The sequence below is a fragment of the Verruconis gallopava genome (genome assembly GCF_000836295.1).
Source record: "Verruconis gallopava strain CBS 43764 unplaced genomic scaffold supercont1.24, whole genome shotgun sequence".
NCBI lineage: Eukaryota > Fungi > Ascomycota > Dothideomycetes > Venturiales > Sympoventuriaceae > Verruconis > Verruconis gallopava.
Window position 1 is genome coordinate 104,264 of NW_015622160.1, and position 20,663 is coordinate 124,926.

At 51.4% G+C, this 20,663-nt stretch overlaps 9 protein-coding genes across 11 annotated transcripts; 7 read left to right on the forward strand and 2 right to left on the reverse strand.

The window, feature by feature from the left end:
* The first annotated feature begins 466 nt into the window (after positions 1 to 466).
* On the forward strand, positions 467 to 3,757 carry PV09_06681. Of its 2 annotated transcripts, XM_016360360.1 has the most exons (4): positions 467 to 757; positions 1,087 to 1,514; positions 1,565 to 2,170; positions 2,229 to 3,757. In XM_016360360.1, the coding sequence occupies exons 2-4, from the start codon at positions 1,123 to 1,125 to the stop codon at positions 3,436 to 3,438; spliced, it is 2,208 nt and encodes a 735-aa protein (XP_016211699.1). In that variant the 5' UTR covers positions 467 to 757; positions 1,087 to 1,122; the 3' UTR covers positions 3,439 to 3,757. The 2 variants fall into 2 exon arrangements, with proteins under 2 accessions (XP_016211699.1, XP_016211698.1); XM_016360359.1 differs by having other exon boundaries at positions 467 to 1,514.
* PV09_06682 (uncharacterized protein) lies at positions 3,539 to 5,442 on the reverse strand. Its single transcript, XM_016360361.1, has 3 exons — positions 4,550 to 5,442; positions 3,947 to 4,453; positions 3,539 to 3,885 (listed from the first exon to the last, which is right to left on the reverse strand). Exons 1-3 carry the CDS (start codon positions 5,111 to 5,113, stop codon positions 3,739 to 3,741), a joined length of 1,218 nt encoding a protein of 405 aa, XP_016211700.1. The 5' UTR covers positions 5,114 to 5,442; the 3' UTR covers positions 3,539 to 3,738.
* A 379-nt stretch (positions 5,443 to 5,821) lies between these two features.
* On the forward strand, positions 5,822 to 8,870 carry PV09_06683 (uncharacterized protein; the record flags this gene model as incomplete). Its single annotated transcript, XM_016360362.1, has 2 exons — positions 5,822 to 7,031; positions 7,085 to 8,870. Exons 1-2 carry the CDS (start codon positions 6,202 to 6,204, stop codon positions 8,868 to 8,870), a joined length of 2,616 nt encoding a protein of 871 aa, XP_016211701.1. The 5' UTR covers positions 5,822 to 6,201.
* Positions 8,871 to 9,200: 330 nt separating this feature from the next.
* PV09_06684 (uncharacterized protein) lies at positions 9,201 to 11,196 on the forward strand (the record flags this gene model as incomplete). The annotated part of the gene is made up of 2 exons (XM_016360363.1): positions 9,201 to 9,420; positions 9,476 to 11,196. Coding segments are annotated over 2 exons (1,352 nt in total), but the record flags the coding sequence as incomplete, so codon positions are not given.
* Positions 11,197 to 12,026: 830 nt separating this feature from the next.
* Positions 12,027 to 14,016, reverse strand: PV09_06685 (uncharacterized protein). The gene is made up of 2 exons (XM_016360364.1): positions 13,965 to 14,016; positions 12,027 to 13,904 (listed from the first exon to the last, which is right to left on the reverse strand). The coding sequence occupies exon 2, from the start codon at positions 13,820 to 13,822 to the stop codon at positions 12,320 to 12,322; it is 1,503 nt and encodes a 500-aa protein (XP_016211703.1). The 5' UTR covers positions 13,823 to 13,904; positions 13,965 to 14,016; the 3' UTR covers positions 12,027 to 12,319.
* A 303-nt stretch (positions 14,017 to 14,319) lies between these two features.
* PV09_06686 (uncharacterized protein) lies at positions 14,320 to 14,904 on the forward strand (the record flags this gene model as incomplete). The annotated part of the gene is made up of 1 exon (XM_016360365.1): positions 14,320 to 14,904. The coding sequence occupies one exon, from the start codon at positions 14,320 to 14,322 to the stop codon at positions 14,902 to 14,904; it is 585 nt and encodes a 194-aa protein (XP_016211704.1).
* A 423-nt stretch (positions 14,905 to 15,327) lies between these two features.
* On the forward strand, positions 15,328 to 17,134 carry PV09_06687 (uncharacterized protein; the record flags this gene model as incomplete). Its single annotated transcript, XM_016360366.1, has 1 exon — positions 15,328 to 17,134. One exon carries the CDS (start codon positions 15,328 to 15,330, stop codon positions 16,705 to 16,707), a length of 1,380 nt encoding a protein of 459 aa, XP_016211705.1. The 3' UTR covers positions 16,708 to 17,134.
* A 336-nt stretch (positions 17,135 to 17,470) lies between these two features.
* On the forward strand, positions 17,471 to 18,619 carry PV09_06688. Of its 2 annotated transcripts, XM_016360368.1 has the most exons (4): positions 17,471 to 17,603; positions 17,661 to 17,752; positions 17,813 to 18,232; positions 18,297 to 18,619. In XM_016360368.1, the coding sequence occupies exons 1-3, from the start codon at positions 17,543 to 17,545 to the stop codon at positions 18,164 to 18,166; spliced, it is 507 nt and encodes a 168-aa protein (XP_016211707.1). In that variant the 5' UTR covers positions 17,471 to 17,542; the 3' UTR covers positions 18,167 to 18,232; positions 18,297 to 18,619. The 2 variants fall into 2 exon arrangements, with proteins under 2 accessions (XP_016211707.1, XP_016211706.1); XM_016360367.1 differs by having other exon boundaries at positions 17,813 to 18,619.
* Positions 18,620 to 18,895: 276 nt separating this feature from the next.
* PV09_06689 (uncharacterized protein) lies at positions 18,896 to 19,585 on the forward strand (the record flags this gene model as incomplete). The annotated part of the gene is made up of 1 exon (XM_016360369.1): positions 18,896 to 19,585. The coding sequence occupies one exon, from the start codon at positions 18,896 to 18,898 to the stop codon at positions 19,583 to 19,585; it is 690 nt and encodes a 229-aa protein (XP_016211708.1).
* Between the last annotated feature and the right edge of the window lie 1,078 nt (positions 19,586 to 20,663).

Here is a 20,663-nt window from a genome sequence, read left to right on the forward strand (position 1 = left end):
CGGCTCTGTGGAAGGTGGTGAGAGGGGGCGGGTCTGGAGCTGGAGCTGGAGCTGGCGCCAGAAGGGATGGTTTGCCGCAACGATTTTATCCTCCAAGCCGAGCCCGGGCCAGAGAGCTACGTTGCGTCTGACTTGTCAGGACGAGAAGGGAAAAGAAAAGGATGGGCGGGCTCGAGCTGGGCAATGGATTCATCCCTCATCGCCGGCCTCGCGCACGCATTCCCCTCGCGCCGCCCAGAAGCACTGACGCGGAGTGGAGACGCCCCCTTCCACGCCCCCTATCAGAACGGGCTGGGAGTCGTGAGCCTTAGCATAGGGCAGAACAGGACGTCGGCGGCAGCACGGCGCGGGCGGGAAGGGGGAGGGAGATTCGTTCAGTGCGGACGACGCCTGGCCAGCTGCGTCCTCGCTAGGGACTGCCCGCGCCCTTGTCCCGGCGAGCGCGCAGAATCTCACCAGCGGTGCTGTCGAAAAGAAGCAAAAAGCGTTGCCGCTCTCCCCGAAATTCTCAACACCATCCCTTCCCGTCCCTTACTCCCAAGACCCAGCCATCTTCGCGGTCGCACCGCTTGCTGCAGGCATATCTGCTCCCCTTTCGCGCGTTTCGGCCAATCGCAGCGTGAGCCCTCTGCTGCAACGGCGGTCAGCTCGCTGGAGGCTGTGCTGCTGGGGACCTTCTTGCGCCTCCACGTGCAGGCTCTGATCTCGCCTGTTACTGTCTCGCCGGCGGTCATATACACCCGGGCCCTGCGTCAAGGTAGGCTGAGAGCTTTTTTGATCTGTGATTCACACCGTCATTCATTGCTGTTGATGAATCCCCCCCCGTTGCCGCGTCGCAGCCCGCTGTCCGACGGGTGCAAGTCTCGGCCTCTTCTGTCAAGCCGACACAGCCCACCCGTTCGCGTGAGCGTCATGGACGTCACATATACCGACCGTGGAGATTCAAGAATTCTCTAAGCTTACTTCGCTTGCTCGCTCCATCTCAAGCACATGCCGCCACTGCTGCCGGACACCCCGCAGCTCGGTCATCACAGTCATCACTGGGTCTTTTGCTCAAAGTGCGCCTGCTGATCCGCCATGTACAAGACAGAAGACTTTGTTTTCCCAGGAGCAGAACTCCTCATGCCTTTGGAAACGCCTCTGCTCAAGGTGAGCCGGCCCGTCGCCGCCTGCCAGCGGTGTCGGCAAGCCAAGATCAAGTGCGACGGCAAGCTGCCTGCCTGCAGTGCGTGCGAGCGGTCGAACCGCGCATCCGAGTGCTCGAGCACCAACGACCAATTCGCGCGAGGGAAAGAAAGGAGCTACGTCGCCACGCTCGAGAACAAAGTCGAGAAGCTCGAGCGCAAGATCAACGAGGCCCGTGCCCGACGGAAATCGTCGCTGCAACTGCTTGACGCCGCGCTCTCTCCCCGCAGGATCTCCGTGGATGACACGGGCAAGCCCAAGAACCCAAGAGCCGCCAGGCGGAGAGAGCTTGCCGACATTGACGAGCTCGTGTCGGACTTTGGCTTCCTGTAAGTACGCGTGTACCCTCCACGCCGTTGTCCAAACTCATCGCCCTTAGAACGGTTAATGCGACGTCGAGAGACTTCTACGGTTTCACGTCGGCCATCTCGTATGCCAGACTCATTCTGAGTGCTGCAGGGCGCGAGCCCCTGCCGGAGGGTCTAAGGAAAGATTTGCCACCTAGATTTGCAGCGCAACCTCTGGTACAGCATTATCTCAGCACGCTTCATCTGATCCTACCGATCGTAGAGGAAACCAAACTCTATGCCTCTCTCGACGCCGTATACCACCAAGACACCACCCTGGCCTCGAATCTTGACCACTGGACAATACGTCTCGTACTTGCCATCGCCTCAGCCATGAAATCAAACCAGCGCGGCGACGCCATGTACTCGGACGCCGTTGGCCATATTTGCTCAGCCTTGGAAGTTTCCGAGCAAGTCCTCCATCCGGGCTCAGTATTTAGCATCCAGGCCATGCTCCTGTTCGTACTTTACGCAATGATGGATCCAGCGCACTTTGACAGCTGGACGCTGATCGGGGCGGCCTCCCGGATGATGATCGATCTTGGCATGCATCAGGATCCGTCCAAGTCCGTCCAGATGCCCAAACCAAAACTTGAATTGCGCAGGAGAGTGTTCTGGTGTGTGTATGCTCTTGACAGGTAAGACATCTGCCCAAGGTTACGAACCGATTTACTGACTTTACTGACCATGCCGTAGGTCAACATCGATTGTTCAGACACGTGCTTTCTCGTTTTCTGACGATGGTTCCAATGTCGCTATGCCTTTTCCAAAACGAGGGACCAAGTCAACGCCCTCAAGTCCCCAGCAGGAGCGCAGCCCTTGGCTCTCTGCAAACAACACCGCCCTCGACTTCTTCAAGCTCAGGTCCATACAGTCCTCGTGGTATACCGACCTTTTCCAGTCTGGACGAGAGGCTTGGCGCGAGCCCTACACCTACATCTGGCAGAGGTACGAAGAGATGCGCAATTGGTTTAATCAGCTGTTGCCAACAACACTGCCCTCCATCCGTGACTTTTTTGAGCTCGAACTACTCTACAGCTACATCTATCTGCTGTCTCCAAGTCCGCGGTGTCCACACCCCAGTGAGCACGCCCAAAGGCTTATCATTGAGCATGCTATGACATACGCTGAGAAGATACATTCCATCGTATCGAATCCTACCGAAGCAAAGAACCCGATGTCGTTCTATGATGCGATAAGAGTCTACATGACTGGCCGACATTTCCTCGACTGTTTGGCCAAGAACATGGAAAACCTGCTGAAACCGAGTTCGACGACACCTCTATCCAACATTGGCGGCTACTCAACACAGGATGCTGAAGTCGATCCAATGGCGGCAGTATCTCCTCCTCCTATTCCTAGCCCTTCGGCTCTAGAGCCCGGCAGTATTCCGAAAGATCCAACAACACGAGCAATCGACGCAGTGAATCACTTCATCGAGGTGCTCTCCTACTTTGGCACCAGGTTTGGTTTTGTCGGGGGCATCAGCTACCGCGACCGATTCCAGCGCGAGTCGCAACAGCTGCTCTCGCAACTCTACCAACGCAGGGCCAGCCTGCAGTCGATGGACTCTGCTTTTGGAATGTGGAATCCGTCCAACGCTCCGATGACGCCCCCGACCCATCTGGCCTCGCCTGGTGCATCTGCTTCGTTCTATCCCTCGCCCGCCTCAACGCAATACTCCCCTGCCATCACACACGTCCAGCACGATCACAATGCCGTGCAGCCGCCGCAAGCTTGGAACACGATGTCGCATGGACAAGATCAGGCGTTCATCTCATCAACAATGGCTGACATGCCAGTAGGAATGATGGCTTCTACCAGCCTGGATGTGCTCGGTATACCGAGCTTTGTTGCTTATGAAACGCTGCCTGGTGGAAACCTTAATGTGCGGTTCCCAAGATGATGTTTCACGAGAAGGTTTGACGGATTCCCTTGTTTACTTGCTATTGTCTCTTTCCATGTCTTTTTCCGTCTTGGAAAATTGTGAAGATTATGGCACGATGGTGGGGAATTGCCACGTTACTTCTCTCCCTTTATTTTTTCAAGAAGGATCATGTCTGGGGTATCCACAAACTGTTCACGGGAGAGTTAGAATTTAGATACCACAAAAGTATTCTTATGATGCCTTGTTTTTTGTCTTGGCTTTTCTCCCTCCGCGGGTTGTATGTATGCAGCATTCTGATTCAATACATCTTTATTGCCGCTATGCGGATGCTCCGGCACTCTTGTCGATGACCTTGATCTCCGGCCCCTCTATTTTCTTTACTTTTCGACCTTCCCACCATGACATGAGGCCGGCAAACATGGCCACACCGCAGCCCAAGCCAATGAAAGTGCCTGTGGCCCAAGTCTGCAACAAATATGCGTGAGCAAGCATGTTCGCGCCAAACGCTGACGGGCAGAAAACTTACGGGGCGATTGATTCTGTTGTAGTGCCACATGAAGAACGACAACACAGCCTGCAGCAGCGTGTTCAAGACCATCATCCAGATGACAAAGGCCAGCTTCCACCACGCGGTCGGCTTCGCCCTCTCGCCCGTGAAGGTCACCGGCATTTCGATCCTCTCCTCACGCACCGTGACTCCTTCGTTTTTCGACCCAGCCTCGTCCCCGTCGGTGGGCGAGCCGTCTGGCTCGTTCGTGGCCCAGGCCGGCGGGCGGAACCAAGCCTTGTTCTGCTGGTACAGCCTGGCGACGGCGCGGCGGTTGCGGAAGTACCTTGCCTGCACGTACCAGTACAGGTCGCGGAAGCGCCAGGGGGCGAGGCCGAAGCCCGTCACGCAGAAGAGCGCGTTCAGGACCTGGCTGTCGATTTCGATCCAGATCTTGCGCGGCGAGCTGTCGGCGTCGCCGCCGTCCGGGTGGTTCATGGCCGGTGCGGCCTTGAGCAGCAGGAAGAACAGCATGGCCCCCCAAGCCTACAACCCCCAAGGGTTCACTTGGTCAGCAGGTCCTCGGACTTGAGATCTTCGGCGACGGTTCGGAAAGAGAAGAAAAAAAAACCAAAGACGTACTACAATGTTCAAGAAGTAGATCGTGATCACGAACCCGGACGGCGTCTTGAAAAACTTCCAGAAGGCCGCCGCGGCGTTTCTCACCGTTGGGCCCCACTTCTCCTTGGAGTCCGACTTGTGCTTCTCCTTCAGCGTTGCCCTGCGCCTCGTCCTAAACTCGTGAGCGCGCTCGTGGAGATCGTGGGCCCTTTCGTGGATGGTTCGATGGCTATGGTGATGACCCTGTTCATCAGGGCTCTCGCCCTTGCCGTCCTGTTCGGAGCTCGCCTCGCCATCGCGGACAACTGGCATTTCGACCGTCTGCGTCCGAGATGCTGACTTAACCAGGGTGAGCTCGCCGTCGGGCTCCTCGACGGCTGTCCGCATGGAATGGCCGTGGGCGTTGAACTCGATCTTGGCTCCGCCTGACTCGGGATCGCGCAACTCGCTGAGGTTGGGCGCCTGTGCTATCGCAAGCCCCGAAGCTTGCCACATCCCAAGCTGTGGGTTGGCGTTCATCAGAGACAAGGACGCGCCGCGTACGCGGCCGATGATGCCCTTGTTGCTTGGTGTTGATTCCTCCATGGCGTCGTGGGCCGGCCAAAGTCGACTTCGATTCAGAGCGGTCCGCGGGAAGGTACTCGAATTTGGACACACACACACACACACCAACTCGCGATATTCCACGTCCCCAGGCCGATGGACTTTGACGATCGCTTCCTTGTTATTGCTTCCGCAAATCGCTCCTTTATACTTGCATCCTGCGGGTGGTACTCGAAATTAACCGTATGGAACAATGGATTATGTGAACTTCTGGAAGTGATGAAGGCTGGGAATCGCAACAATACAGCCCTCTTTGAGCCTCGAGGTTTTGGATCCAAGATTGTGGAGGATAGGACGTTCGTCAAGTTCGTGGACAAGCTTCCCGCGTCCGTTTCTTGGCTTCAAGAGCTGCAAGGAGCCTTGAACACGCAGGCTAGTTCTAAACTGTCTACCCAATGGCAGAGCAGGATCTGCTGACATGGCGGCCGAAATTGCTTAGCAAGGACCCGGACGCCCTTTGGATCAGCCAATGGGGGATTTCGCAGCTGCGCCCGTCCGTACACTGAGATTGCATGGCAGATCTATGCCCGCTTTGCACATACTAAGTGTTTTCATCTTGACCGATCAAACGTCAGGCCTGCGCTTTACATTCTTCCACGCAGTTACGCTCACAACTTTGTACGATCCCTCCAATTCTCCTGCCCTTTTTCTTTTAAAAAAATTTACAATCTTTGCAAAATTTGGAGAAGAGACGGATCCCGCCCATCGCTGCATTGTCACGACTTTCTCTGTGTAGCCTATATGGGTTTCCAAAGTAATCTTTGCGAAACTGCCTACTCGGAACGAACTGCAGGCCTGTGTTGTTAAGTAACTTATTTCCGCATGTACTGGAACTAAGAACAGCTTTTTGGTATGCCGGTGGCCAGATCTTGAACAGCGAGCTTTCAGATGCACGGGGGCATCACTCAATCAAAATAACGTTCGTATTCAACAAGCGTCGTAAAAGGAATCGTCACCTTGGTAGTTTCCAGCACCAAAAATTTTTTTTCCTTCAAGTATCTTCGATTTTAATCACCTCAGGAGGGTCATCGGACGAACAATATATACCTGTCGTTACAAATTGGCACGCCATGCCTCTCAGCCTACTTACTAAGAAGCGTCATGACCATGTTCAAATTCAAGACAAGGTCAATGCCACTGAATCGGCGGCGAGAGTCAACAGCAATGGCCAAATTGATGTCAAGTTCCACTCCAATCCTACTCAATTAGCAGAGTACTTTGAGCGCTTTGAAGAAGCCTTCGCTCAACGTCCCGAGAGGAGGCCGAAACAAAAACACAAGTTCGAAGACCCAGAGAGGCCTGAATCAACACCTCGGCTGTGCATCGCTATCCATATTGTGGGCTCCCGGGGAGACGTCCAACCATTCATTCCCATCGCGCAGCTTCTCATAGGTTATGGGCACAGAGTACGGATATGTACTCATCTCAACTTTAAGTCCTTTGTCGAGTCAAATGGGGTCGAGTTCTTCAGTATTGGGGGAGACCCAGAAGCTTTGATGTCTTACATGGTCAGGAATCCTGGCCTTCTTCCCAGTAAAGAGTCGATCAAAGCTGGTGAAATTGGAAAACGCAAGCGTGAAATGGCAGAGATACTTGAAGGTGCATGGCGGTCCTGCATAGAGGCGGGAGATGGGACTACAAGGACTAGATTGGTGGCCTCGCACGTCAAGGACGTGAAAGACCTGTTCGTGGCTGACGCAATCATTGCTAATCCCCCGAGCATGGCCCATATCCACTGCGCAGAGAAGCTGAATATACCACTCCACATGGTATTTACGATGCCATGGAGCCCAACAAAAGTTTTTCATCATCCACTTGCGGCTATGGAGTATGACGAAGCAGATCACAGCGTTGCAAATTACATGTCTTTTATGCTGATGGAACTGCTGACCTGGGAAGGGCATGTTGGAACACCTTTTAAGTCTGGTGACTGCTGGCTGACCTTGATGATAGGCTTGGAGATATTATCAACGACTTTCGGCGAAAAACATTGAAATTGGACCCAATAAGCCCGATGTGGGGCTATCAGCTGCTTCCAAGGATGCGTGTGCCATACACGTACCTGTGGTCGCAAACCTTGATTGCAAAGCCGTACGATTGGGATGATCACATCAAAATCACCGGTTTCTCTTTTCTTGAACAAGCCAGCACTTATACGCCGCCTCAAGATCTTGTAGACTTTCTGAAAGAGGGACCAACGCCCATCTACATTGGTTTCGGGTCTATTGTAATCGATGATCCCGAGGCACTAACCCAGCTGCTCTTGGAAGCTGTGAAACTCGCAGGGGTGCGCGCTATTGTGTCCAAAGGCTGGGGAGGTGTTGGTAGCGGTGATATCCCCAAAAACATCTATCTCATAGGCAATTGCCCACACGATTGGCTATTTAAGCAAGTTTCCGCAGTTGTGCATCATGGCGGTGCTGGCACAACAGCAGCTGGTATTGCTCTTGGACGGCCAACGGTCGTCGTTCCGTTCTTTGGTGACCAACAATTCTGGGGTCAAATGATAGCAAAAGCGGGCGCTGGGCCTGCTCCTGTGCCATTCAAGAAAATGACAGCTGAGTCGCTCGCGGAGAGTATAACGTATGCACTCAAGCCCGAAGTTAAGAAGGCAGTTCAGGCTATGGCGGACCAAATAGCTTCTGAAAATGGCGCCAGGGATACTGCAACTGACATTAACGAGCGCCTTGATGTCAGTGACTTCAGATGTGACTTATTTCCAGACAAACTGGCCGTTTGGCTTCACAAAAAGACCGGGTCGCAGTTGAGTGGCATGGCCGCCAGTTCCCTCATACAAAACCACGTTATCAAATATAACGAGCTGAAAGTCCTAAAGAGACGCCATTGGTACGTCGACGAAGGGGCAGAGCATCCCATTATTGGCATAATTGCCACCGGAACGAACTTCATCAGGGCCATTGACGGCGCCGTGACTCATTTCAAACGCCGCGCGATACGGCCCGAGCTAGTCACGAATGACCTAGAGAAGTCGAAAATTCGAAAAGCGAGCGTTGTCCAGATTGAGCCGGAAGAGTGGCAAGCTGGAGAGGAGATCACGAATCGTCAGATCGAGCAGCTAGCACGAAGGATTGCGAGGAAGACAAGGAGAGAGCGAGCGTATGACTCCATCCGGGCCAAGATTGACGAAAACCTGGCCGAAGACAGACATAAGCCGACCGTTCCCTTCTACAAAGAAGAGAAACCGCATAGCCGCCCAGTGGAGGTCACAATCGCGACAGGTGAATTGGTCGGTGAACTTACACTTGCCGTTATTAGTATTCCCATGTGGCTGATGTACAATCTTGCAAACGGCTTCCATAACATCCCAAGCTATTCTTTATGGTCTGTTCCTGTCCGCCGCCGTGACGAGATCACAGGCTTGGGCACAGGTTTACGAACGGCCGGCAAAGAATTCATACTCGGCCATTGGGATGCACTTCGAGGGCTTGTAGTATGGCCCTATAGGGGAGCAAAACAGGGAGGCGCGAAAGGTTTCGGAAAGGGAGTGTTCCAGGCGTGGAGGGGCTTTAGTACGAATATCGGCGCAGCAGTATTTGGACTGTACGGATACAGCACGAAGGGATTATATGAGGAGGTGCGCAAGAGACAGCTGACTAGTATCAAGGCTGAGATAGCACTCATAAGATTGAGGCAGAGTGTGGAGGATTATAAAGCTGCATCGGAGGAAGAGAAGCTGACAGCTGTTAAGCGCTGGAAGTCGCTGCAATGTATGGCCTGATACTTTCTTTCCAAAAAAAAAAAAAAAAAAAAAAAAAAAAAAAAAAAAAAAGAAGAAGAAGAAGAAGAAGAAGACGCTTGAAATTCTGTACGCAGGATGAGCCATACCGAAGTAGTCCAAACGAGACACCCGGCCATGCTTGAGGCGCTCTAGCAAGGCTGCTGGTCAATTAAATTATTTAGATCGACTTACGTGATGTGAAGAGAGTTGAAGCCTTCCAAGAATAGACTAGCGCAAGTTTCTAACCCTGCCTTAGAACTATCTGCCAAGCATCGCCCGATCCGCACGATACAACGACCTCTCTGCTCAAGATAGTCGCACCCTACGACACAATGAACGCAGGTTCGCCGACATCACAGCCTGAAGCGCAGCCTGAAGCACAGCCTCTTGGATCTCTGCATCAATCTACCACCTCAGCCCTTGTCGTAACAGATCCCCCCAACTCACCTTTAAATCGCATCCCTCTCGACATTGGCCATCATCGTCAATTACTGTTTGACCTTGTAACTCCGGTCCAGTTTGACCAAAATGCGTGGGATCGTTATTGGCCGTAGGAGACTCTCCGGTCTTGTCATATGCCCTAGTAGCTAATGTGACTGGTGCAGGTTCATCGACAATGTGTGGTGTCTCCACAACAAGGCTGATGTGAGCGCGCATCTTCCCACAACCGGAAAGACGGAAAAATTTTGGGGAGGATGCCGACTTCAACGCCAATGGAAGCAGCAAGATCGAGATCCTACGAATTCTGGTGGGCGTAAGCGCAATAGGCGGCAGCCAGGCCAGTGTCCCGCTAAGTTCAGGGTGGTTTTGGAGCCCAATGGCATACGAACCCTGGAGAGAAGCAAAGAAGCTCACAGCCATGATCTCGACTATATAGACTCTATCAAGCGTTGTAGTGGTGTGCGCGCTCTAGTTGCCGATCCGTTCTTCGCCGGCTGGGAAAGTGGATCCATACTCGCCTATCTCAAGGATCCTGCCAATGCACCTCCGTCATTGCCTTTCCTCCTCGACCAGGCTGGAGGTAAGTACCTTGAGCGTCGAGAAATCATAAATATCTTCTCTCAAAAATTGCGTACGGCCTACCCAGGGCTTGATCAGACCACCCTCAAGAAGCAGAAAGAGAAGTACGAGGGTGTGAAGACTTGCAATGTAAAAGGATGCAACAGGAGTTTCAAAGATGCGAAGGAACTTGCGAGACATAAAAAAGACGAGCATGAGCAGAAAAAGCACGACCACAGTGACAAGATGTTTACGTGCCCAAGAAAAGATTGTCACCGACACAAGCGGAGCAAAGGTTTTGCAACGAAGGTTGCCCTGAGAGAACACATGCTTCGCATGAAGCATTGGGGCTTAGCAGGGTATCATGCAACTGACGGGATGAGATTGGTTGAAGTGATTACCGAGAGTGAACGGGCAGCTGTTGAACGAGGAGAAGATGTTGAAGCGGAGCCATTAGGACGCTCTCCCTTGTCAAATGACAGCATGGAAATGCAGCATACGCTCCAAAGTTCGCCTCTCCCATTTTTGCCGCCATCTGCGTCAACAGATGACACCGCACCGCTGGAAAATCTGTCAGGCCACGATGATGGCTTGATGCAACTCGCCTCTACGTCCTCTCCAATTCACGATCTGCAGCATAGGCAGGCAATGATGCAGCGATTGCAGGTCCTCGAGATGGAACGTGCGCGAATGGAGCAAGAGATGGAGAGGCTGAGGACTGCATTATTCGCTGGGTGAGATTCGGGAGACTTTGAATAAATTCCTGTTAAGAAGTTCTATTGGCTAGACAGCCTGGCCCTCGGACCGTCTTCTGTTTGTAGGTGGTCTTTGCTTCACCAAACGAGAGAGATTGAAGCCCATACGACCATCCACGCAAATGGAATTGACCATTCAAATGCCGATGGAACAATCTCGCTTGGATTCAAGGTGACTGACGTGACGGCGATCGGGGGAACTAATCCCTTCAAGCCCCATAGCCAGTCTATCTGGACAGGCGGACCTCCTTATCAAAGTTTCTCGATTCTTTAGTCCGCCGGTTCCATCAAAAGCAACGACTTCCTCAATGACGAATAAGGCAACAGTGGATTACTTTCTCCCTGTGGTGTTATCGAAAGGGGCATGAACGTCTTCATTCCAAAATGATTTAGATCACTGTCCAACAGAAGTTCTGAATATACGATATGCAGAAACGTAGCTTTTGCCATACTAGCCTCTCTGGTTCTAGGTAGTTTCATGGTCGTAGTTGATAGGATGGCTATAACCACACAAAGAACCACAAGAAACGACAACGCAAAGAATTCTGTAGTACATGCGCTGATTCCTTCAGTTGTGCGAAGTTTTCTTTTTCTTTCTCTTTTCTTTCTTGATAAAGAGGAAATCCGAACAATGAAGCTTTTGATGGAAAAAACTCCAAGAATAACAACGGGAATGGCAAGAAATAAAACGAGCTCGAGGTTCGTGGCGTAAGTTAGGCTAAAATAAAATGTGTGCATCAGAAAAAGGGAGGGAGGTACGACGATGAACCCTGTGATCGCAGTATACATTCTGTCTGTCGAGGCCGACAAAGGGCCCATCACTAATAACACTAGGCGTGTCATCCTGTACAGATGAAGTCTGCGGTTTTCTTTTCATCCTCAAGACGTCTTAAATTCCTGAATAGCACTCGCCACGTGATAAGATGTGGAGTTTGAAGATGATGAGTGTTTATATGGATGCCGTAAAAGCACTGGATTTAGGTTTCTGATCGGTCTCGCCGACCGGCCCGCACCAATTGCACACCGTTGCATTGCAGCAAGTTCCTGGATTCTTTCATGTATCCGCGACCGAACACAATCAATCCAGAGTTGCTCAGAGGTGTTTTGCCAGGCGATAACGTAATTTGGTTGTGATAAGCGCTGCATGACGGGTCATAAAGCGTTGGCTGCTACCAGGCGCGAATATGATCATATCAGATATTATGCTGTGTTTTATGAAAAGGAGGGGTGAAAACACGAAAATGAAGTGAGGCGCCACCACCCGATGGTTTCAAATGCCCTATACTTTGGTTGATGATCTAATGAAAGTTCCGATGGTGTTTTTGCCCGTATTGTCATTTCACGGAAAATACGCCGTAAGGTTGTCGAGCTACGAAACGCAGGTCGTCCCGTCTCCAGTAAGCAGCATGAACAATAAGGTTTGGAATTAATATGAGATTATAATTCAGCTTTAATAATACCTTCGCTTCGTGGGTATAGCGCTAGAAAAAAAATCGAGTAGAATACCTTTCCTATATCCCCAGAACAACATACCACGAGAATGACCAATACCTGCACATGGCTAACCTGATGTGCTGTCGGTAGTTCGACTGCAAAGCCAAGCTAGAAGTGTCGTGTGGTTGTCGACAGGAGTTTTCGATTCACGTACAGCATCAAGAACAGAATTCCGCCTGCTTAGCTTGGGGATATCACACATTAAAGATCTTCCTCGTCGTCAGTCAGCTTTAGGTCGTCGAGATTCTCAGGGATTGCCTTCTTGATCTTCAGCAGATGGTCGCGACAATGAATCATTACGATTGCCAGTGCAAGCGCGTTCCAGACATCGTACTTCGGCTTTGACATGTGAAAGAAAGCGATCGTTCGCAAAGCATCTCGAGGAGATAACGGCTCATAGGCGACCAGCGCGACTACCGTTTGCTTTGCAACCACGCCGTACAACGTAGGTGGCTCGACAAGGTAGGCTGAACCATCATGCCAGAAGAAGTCGGAATCGCGGCGCGATGTGTCCGCCACTCGTAAAAGATCCAAAACCTTTTCTTTCCGCTTGCGCAATCGTTTAAGAGCCAATTCCTCCAGCTCATCTGCACTCTTCTCCGGGTCGCCAGGTGCATAGCAGATTAAAGACCACAGCTTTTTCTTCTTGATCGGAATCCATAGTTTGCAGTCTTTGTGGATGAATTTCATATAGTCCTCACAATATTTTACCACCATAGCCTCTGCGCGTCGTCCATACCAGGCGTTGATGCGAATCTGATTGCGCATATGGACTGGTAGCTTGCAAAGATTCTGAAGTGCCTTGTTCATAATGAAGTCATTCTCGGGTCTGGTGCCTCCAAGAAAAGCTTCCTTATAGTCCCATGTGAAAACATGCCACGGGAAGAGAGGAAAATCCATTTTCCAATCGGCTGGCAAAAGCGGTTCAACAGTTCTTCGATCAACCAAGAGATACAAATCTATTGTGTTTGGGTGCCAGCCTTCGCGCTCTAGCTCAATGTACGCCTCCTTCTGCTCTTCAAACTTAGCTTGCCGATCAATCTCGAGCTGACGTGTTGCTGCTTCTAGCGCAGCTTCTTGATCCTCGGCAAGGTCAACGACATTTGTGCCTTCGTTTGCGTCACGAATATCAGCTTCGTCATCAGCATCGTCCTGAGAAGTCTCAGATCTCACTTCGTCAGGTTCGGTTGCTTGTTCTGATTCGCCTTCGGCCGTGGTCTCCACTTTTCTATCGTCCCCGACCTCTGATGCTTCCTTGCGTTCTTCGTCGTCTTCTTCAGCTTCCAACCCCTCCGAGACCTCATCATCGATAAATGTCGATTCATCTTCTTCACTCATGGTGTCAACAGCCCCTTCCTCTCCGGCATCCTCCATCTCTGCATCTCCATCGTGCAAAGCAGTCGATGCAAGCTGGTTTTCAATGGTGTCAGCAAGCGGAGAACTCGGAGGGGCATCTTCCCAGGGGATGCTTCCGGAGTTACGGCCCTTACGACGGAATGGTACATTTCCAGTAGCCACATGGGTCGGTCCTTCGGTAATTTGTTTCGCGGCAGCAATAGAGATCTGCGTCTTTCGCCTGACAGCTGCAGTCACCGCTGGGGATTTGAGGTCATGTGATTTAGATGATTTTGCATTGCGTTCGTGCGTCTCGCGCGGCGATATCCAGCCGAATAGGTTATTCGACAGGTTCTTGAAAATGGCCATGACTCTATCGCTAAGTACTGTTCATACTATGTCGTGCTGTGTCGCTGTTGACGTGAATGTCGAAAGCACGCAGGGTTGAAGACTGCAGGCTGTCAGGCTCAATGCCGCGTGGTTGAGTGCGGAGAGGAGAAGTTGCGCATACAGAATTGAAGAAATTATCGGAAGCTTGGACTATTGTTTCAGCAGTGCATGGCAATAATTGTGTGAGAGCCACAGGATGATCGAGGTCACGTCCGTTGCCTGGCACGCAAGTGAGTGGCGTGGTCCAATCAGAGGCTAGGAAATTACAGGGCAGCTTGAGATTAGATCTTTGTGTTGCATCTCCGATTGAAGATTCCGCGGGCGGCTCCCACTGGGTTGGAACAAAACTTTGGGACCCAGATAACGACTGTGCGAGGTGTCTTGCTAGTAAGAATAAAAGTCAAGGAGCCCTGTTTCAATCCATTTATCGCTCATCCGCATCTTTTGCATCTGTCATAACGATCGCTTGGTTAAGCATGGCTACTCGGTTCGATAACACGATTGAATTGATAGACAAGGCGCACTCAGAAGATCCGAACAAGATCACCGTTGACGGCAAAGAAGTACCGTACGAGCTACATTATGCCCAAAAGATGACCCACTACTTGACCCTACGCTCCTCCTCTGCTTCCGAAACCCTTCGACTCGCAATAAGAAGCCAGCACTTCCGTCGATGGGAGGTTCCTCGCAATTCTTACCCCATGACAAAGCTTGGCTATCACTCATGGCGGACATTTTTAAAGAAGAGGCAAGCGGAGCAGGTAGCCCAGATCTGTTTGGATTGTGGGTATTCGGCAGAGGACGCCGAGCGTGTGGCTGCGCTGATTAGAAAGGAGGATCTAAAAAGCGATGAGGAGACACAGATCCTCGAAGACGTGGCATGCTTGGTATTTCTAGATGACCAATTCGAGGCGTTTCAAAAGGATCACGACGAGGACAAGATCATTGGCATACTGCGGAAGACATGGGGCAAGATGACTGAGAAAGGGCATGAGCTTGCTCTACAGATACCGCTAAACGGACGGCCAAAGGAGCTTATAGAAAAGGCACTTGAAGGATGAATCACGCAAGGAAAGAAACGTAACGTTATGTATGAAACGAACCGTCTCATTGGGACTATGGAAAACCCCATCCAGCCCTGCAAACCAATACAGCTTGGACATTCTCAGACTTTGACGTCATGTTCATGCTCCACCTTCGCGTTTGGCATATTCCTCCTCAATGCGCTCTTCATAGAGCTTTTCGGCAGCAAGTTCAGCTTCGGTTTTGCTAGTATGTTGTGCGGCACTTGACTGTTGGCTTGAGACTTCAGCGACAGCGTGAGATCCCTTGCTGGATTCACTCGCATCCGAGGTGGATGATTTGTCGGTGGTGGGAATTGGAATAGGCATGGTTTTTTTTGATTGTGGCTGTTTTTGAAGTTTGAACAAAGATTCGATTCGAAACAAAGTCCGGAATTTATACAACCGATCTCAGTGTTCAAGATGACTGGAATGTACGAGCAAGTGCTGCCTTCTGTGGCCAATGACGAAGCTACGTCACTGCACAGCCACATAGTCTACCCGGTCTTAAGCGTGTGGCGCGAGTCGAGACCCCAAAAGCCGCCCTACGCTTTTCGATGTTTTGCAGTTAAGAATGGATTGCTATACTCGATGACTGCGCAGCGGCAAATACAACAATCTCAGCTGCCTCCAGCGCAACCAGCCTATATCTTGCGTGGCCATAAAGCACAAATCCATGCTTTGCAATTTCTCCGAGGCAACAGCAGGCTTCTGAGCGGAGACGCTGATGGCATCATTATAATCTGGGATGTTTCCATCAAGCGTCCCAAAGCCGTCTGGAAAGGCCACGCCGGGGCTATCCTTGGCTTTGCCGTGTGGAGCGATGATCAAATCATCAGCCATGGACGCGATGGAAAATTGAACGTCTGGCAAATTCGGGAAAATGACGAGAATTACTTGTCGAGAGAGCTACCAGTGGAAGAAAATACCGAGGGAGACTGGAAGCAGCCATGGCTTTTGCATTCGCTCCAAGTACACACATTGAATTTTTGCGCCTTTTCCATGTGCCGAACCCAAACTGGCGATGGGATCTTGGTTGCGACCCCGGCCGCAAATGAAGGTTGCACCGTCATACATGAGTTGCCATCAGAACAGGCGAAGTACCTCCTGCCTCCTGCAGAGACCGGTAAGACTGGTATGGTTATGGCGCTGCGCATCCTTTTCTTCGAGGATCGTCTACATGTCGTGACTGGCTACGAGAGCGGCTTGACAAGTGTTCAGCGTCTCAAGGCTGGGGCTGATCATGACTGGGAGACTACATCTATCTGCAAACCGCACACACAACCCATTTTGTCCTTAGATGTGCTTCCAAACTCAGGCGTATATTTCACCTCAGGTGCTGATGCAATCATTGCCTCAGTGAGCCTCAGAGCGACAAATGAAAGGAAGCCCTTGAAGGTCAACAACACGAAGCATTCGGGTCAGCAAGGTTTAAGCGTGCGATCAGATGGAAAAATCTTTGCAACAGCTGGTTGGGACTGGAGAATAAGAGTCTATTCTGCGAAGACGCTGAAAGAAGTTGCTGTCTTGAAATGGCACAAAGAAGGATGCTACTCCATTGCTTTCGCACAATTGGAAGACGTTGACGGGTCCATGGTTACTGTATCAGAACCTGCAAGACTAGAAAGAGATGATGAGATCAAAGATGATCATGAAAATCGCGCTGAGCAGAGCTTGACCGCTACATTCAGTGGCCAGAATATTATTACTGTCCGTCAACGGCGGGAAGATCTATCGCGCAAAACACATTGGTTGGCGGCTGGAAGTAAAGACGGCAAGATCAGTCTTTGGGATATCTACTGATTGCCTCCGTGGGTTTGCTCTTATTCCATTACCCTCTAAGAGCAGGCGGGTCCAGGGTATATCACATCGTCATTGGCGTTGTGGGCAGACTGCATAGCGGAGAACCTGATTCCAAACGTAGTCTTAAGTCGATTTTGTGAAAACATGTTCTGTGCCTCGGAAACTCACGTACATGGACTTGTGTTACTGCTCCCAAATTCGGATATACAGATTTAGCACAATTGCCTGTGGGTAGCCTCGTACGTTCCAGATAATCAATCCATGGAAACTATATCTGGAACGTAAAGGTTTGGTGTAGAAATACCGACACTAATAACTCCTGAACCACAACAAACTGTTAAAGCCAAATTGGAAAGTTGAACAATGGAGTGTGCAAGTCCTGTCATCATAAAAACGTAAGCTTTATTTTGGAAAAGCAGATGGTTGTCAAGAGCATTCCGTCATCAAAAGCTTGAGGTACTCCTTGTTTGCACACCCGTTCGAAGACGATCAGGCTCTGTCATGCAGACGCTAACAGATGCTTTGCAATTTCATAATACACATTCTCGTCATTAACGCGCCACAAATCACTGAACGAGTTTTTGGTGAACATGACGACAGCGATAAATTAGATGGGGAAGAAAAAGCCATCTGAGCAGAAATGGAGGGCAAATTTTTCGAGAAGATCACGAGGGGCTCCTTTCGCACAGCCACATCCGTGCGTCATCGCCGCTCTCCGAAGCTATAGAATTGGCGGGTGCCTATCAGGCGATCATTCTTAAGTTACCATTCACTCAACGAGTCTCTCCTGCTCTACCTTTTCACCTATTGAACGTCCTAATTGCTGGGATCAAACATGTGCGACGGGCTAGATTTGTTTCTCTGCTTGCTTGCAGTCCTATTCCCGCCCGTCGCGGGTATGTAGTCTCTCCACTCCCGAATGCTGCCTGGGAAGAGCTAACAGTGCCGGACAGTGTGGGTCAAGCGTGGCATTTGTAGCGCAGACTCGATAATTAACATTGCTCTTTGCTGTCTCGGCTATCTCCCTGGCCTTCTACATGCATGGGTGAGTGGCTCTGGCTCTGAACCGGATCACCCAGCGTGAACTAACGTATGAGTGCTCTAGTATATAATATCGTCCTACCCAGATCCCAGCTACGAGCCGATCCAAAATGAAGAGCATATTGTATACTACGTGCATGCTGCTCCAGCAGGCGGGTATGGCACAGTGACACCGCACGGCCAGTTCCCAGGCCAGCACTCCGGCACGGCGAACGCTTTCACAAACCAGCAGCCTGGCAAGGCACCTAAGATGACACCTGCACCACCGGCGAATTCGTATGCGGCGACATCTTCAAGCTCAGCACCGGCACCGGCACCTGGAGCTGAGGAGGCCGCAGCCCACAGCGTGAATCCTGATGCGCCACCCCCAACTTATGCGGATGCGGTCAAAGGCGACTACAAAGTCCAACACGATTGAGCGGGCCAAGGAACGATCTGACGTACACGATCATTGAGACTACGGTAGCGATGTCGTTGGATAAATGTGCGTAATTAGTTCTCACTTTACAAGTGGCTTAATTGGGCTCTAATTCTGCAAACGTACGAAGGCCAATCTCACGGCGGTTTGACCAGACTTGGCGTGCTCGGGAGTCAATGGCTTGATCAAGTCGCACAGGTCTGTAACTACATCAAGTGTGCTTTTATTCTTTGGGCTATTCGTCTTGCAGTAACTAGCATGTGATATTTTAACCATCTTGCATAGCGTACTTTATTCAATGCGTGCATCTCTTCTTCCTTTCAATGTCTGTTCTTCAGCAACAATCCTTCGGAGGATCTGTTCTGATCACGTCGTGGCTATTGGGTTCTTTGTGATAAGGTCTATCGATGACGTCGATCTGTTTCATTCTGTCTACCAAGAGTTCATGTTTCCCACAGTCCGACAGCGAGACTGGATGAACACCGCAAATGCCCAGAGAAAATTCTCGGTTCCAGCATCATCCGCAGTTTCAGCTCTCCAAAGCGAAAATGCTAAAGCTTACAATCCCTTTATCTGAGGCAGTTGTCTGCAAAACCTGTAAATCCATCCACGTCTTTCGTTTTCCCGGTGCTGGACACTCCTTTTGACCATACAATAGTTGAATGCGCCGAGCGCATGCACTCAGTCGAGAACCTGGGATAATACCACTGGAGAAGGCTATTAATTAATATGACTTCGAAGAACTTCGCGGCCCTTGCGGCTCTAGCGACGGTTGTAGCCGCACACGGCAATATCACTTCACCACCCGCGCGAACGCCCGGCCCAGCAATGGCAGCGGCTTGTGGCCAACCCGCTGTTGATTCCGCATTGTCAGACGGGACGACGCCACTGGAAGACATAGATATGTCTGCCGCCACCGCAAGCTGCCAACTCAGCCTGTGCCGCGGCGCCACCTTCGAAGACAACCGCGCGAACGTGCAAACGTACAGCGCCGGACAGACGATCCGCATGCTTGCTCAGCTGCCGATTCCGCACGAGGGCCCGATGAATGTGTCCATCGTCGACACAAGCACAAACACCGTGATTGGAGAGCCGCTGATCGAATTCGCGAGCTATGCGGACGAAAATCTGCCCGCGCTGCCGGCAAACAATACGGACTTCAGCGTCACGATGCCGCAGCTGGCGGACGGACAGTGCGCCCAGGCCGGGCAGTGCACGATACAGTGGTTTTGGTTCGGGACGAAGGCCCAGCAGACGTACGAGAGCTGCGTGGATTTCGTGATGGCCTCGGCGAATGCAAGCGCGATGACCTCGGCGGCAACTTCTGCCACGGGGTCGGCGGTGCCGGCAGCCGACGCCAGTTCTGGCACCGCGAGCGGGTTCTCGTTTGTGTATCGGGCAAGGCGATTTAGAGTATAGAGCCCTGTCCATATAAAAGTCGGACGATATAACTTATATGCAAGAAAATAATTCCAAAAAAAAGCGTTTGCAATCAAGGCATTTCACGAGGACGCGTGGCATCACGAGCGGAGAGTCTCGTCCTACAGTGAAATCCATGTGACTCCCCACAAAGCTCAAAATAACGGATGTCACATATTCAGTGCTCAGTGCTGCTACTTGTTTACGTGGATCTTAGCACAGGGTATAAGAGGAGTAGAGAACGGCCGTGCCATCGCGAAGAAGGTATATTAGCCTCACGTTAATGGTATTCTAGACTAGGCTTACGATGGGCCATGCCTGCAGCGGTTAGCTCAGACCGTAAGGCTGAAACTGAGAGGCTTGCGCGAAGTGCGCAAGTTTGATGGAGCAGTGCAATGATTGAGACTGGTCGCACGTTGCTGCTCATCACTGAAGTAGGATATCGACAGGTGTCTCTTTTCCCGAGCTTTTGATGCAATGCCCTGGCTCACACGCCATCCCCTTGCGACAAGGTTGATCTCATCGTAGGGTTGCGTCAATTCGAGTGCATCTCGCGCAACCCTACGCTGCTGGTGTGCGGAAGATCGATGGAAGATGAACAAAAGAAAGTGCTGAGGCCCAATCGGGTGACACAGAGGCAAGGACGAAAGGAGACGCTGCAGCGTGATGTCAAAGCAGCAGACACGCGTACGAACGAGCGGGACTTGGAAACAATGTAACAGCGGTCCGAAGAACACTGGAGCCGACAACGTAACGCGGGGCCGTAGGGCAAGAACGAGCAGAATGAGGAGGCAGCACGTCGAGGAGACGCAGGCGTGCGGTTTCAAGGCCGCAAGCGGTCCAAATGGCGAGCTTGTGCGCGCGTGTTCGAGTCGCTATCGCGTGTTATCGCGGTGCATGAAGTCTGGCGCATCGCAGTCGTCTGCCTTATCTGACACGCAACTAAGCGACTTCAGGGCCTTGTAGCACGACGGGCTGCGTTTGAAACGCCATAGTCCGGGGGAGGGGAGGACAGTCAACGTCAGCGACAGTGGGACCGGCGCTCAACGGCTTGGCCGCGCGTGAAGTGTCACAGCTC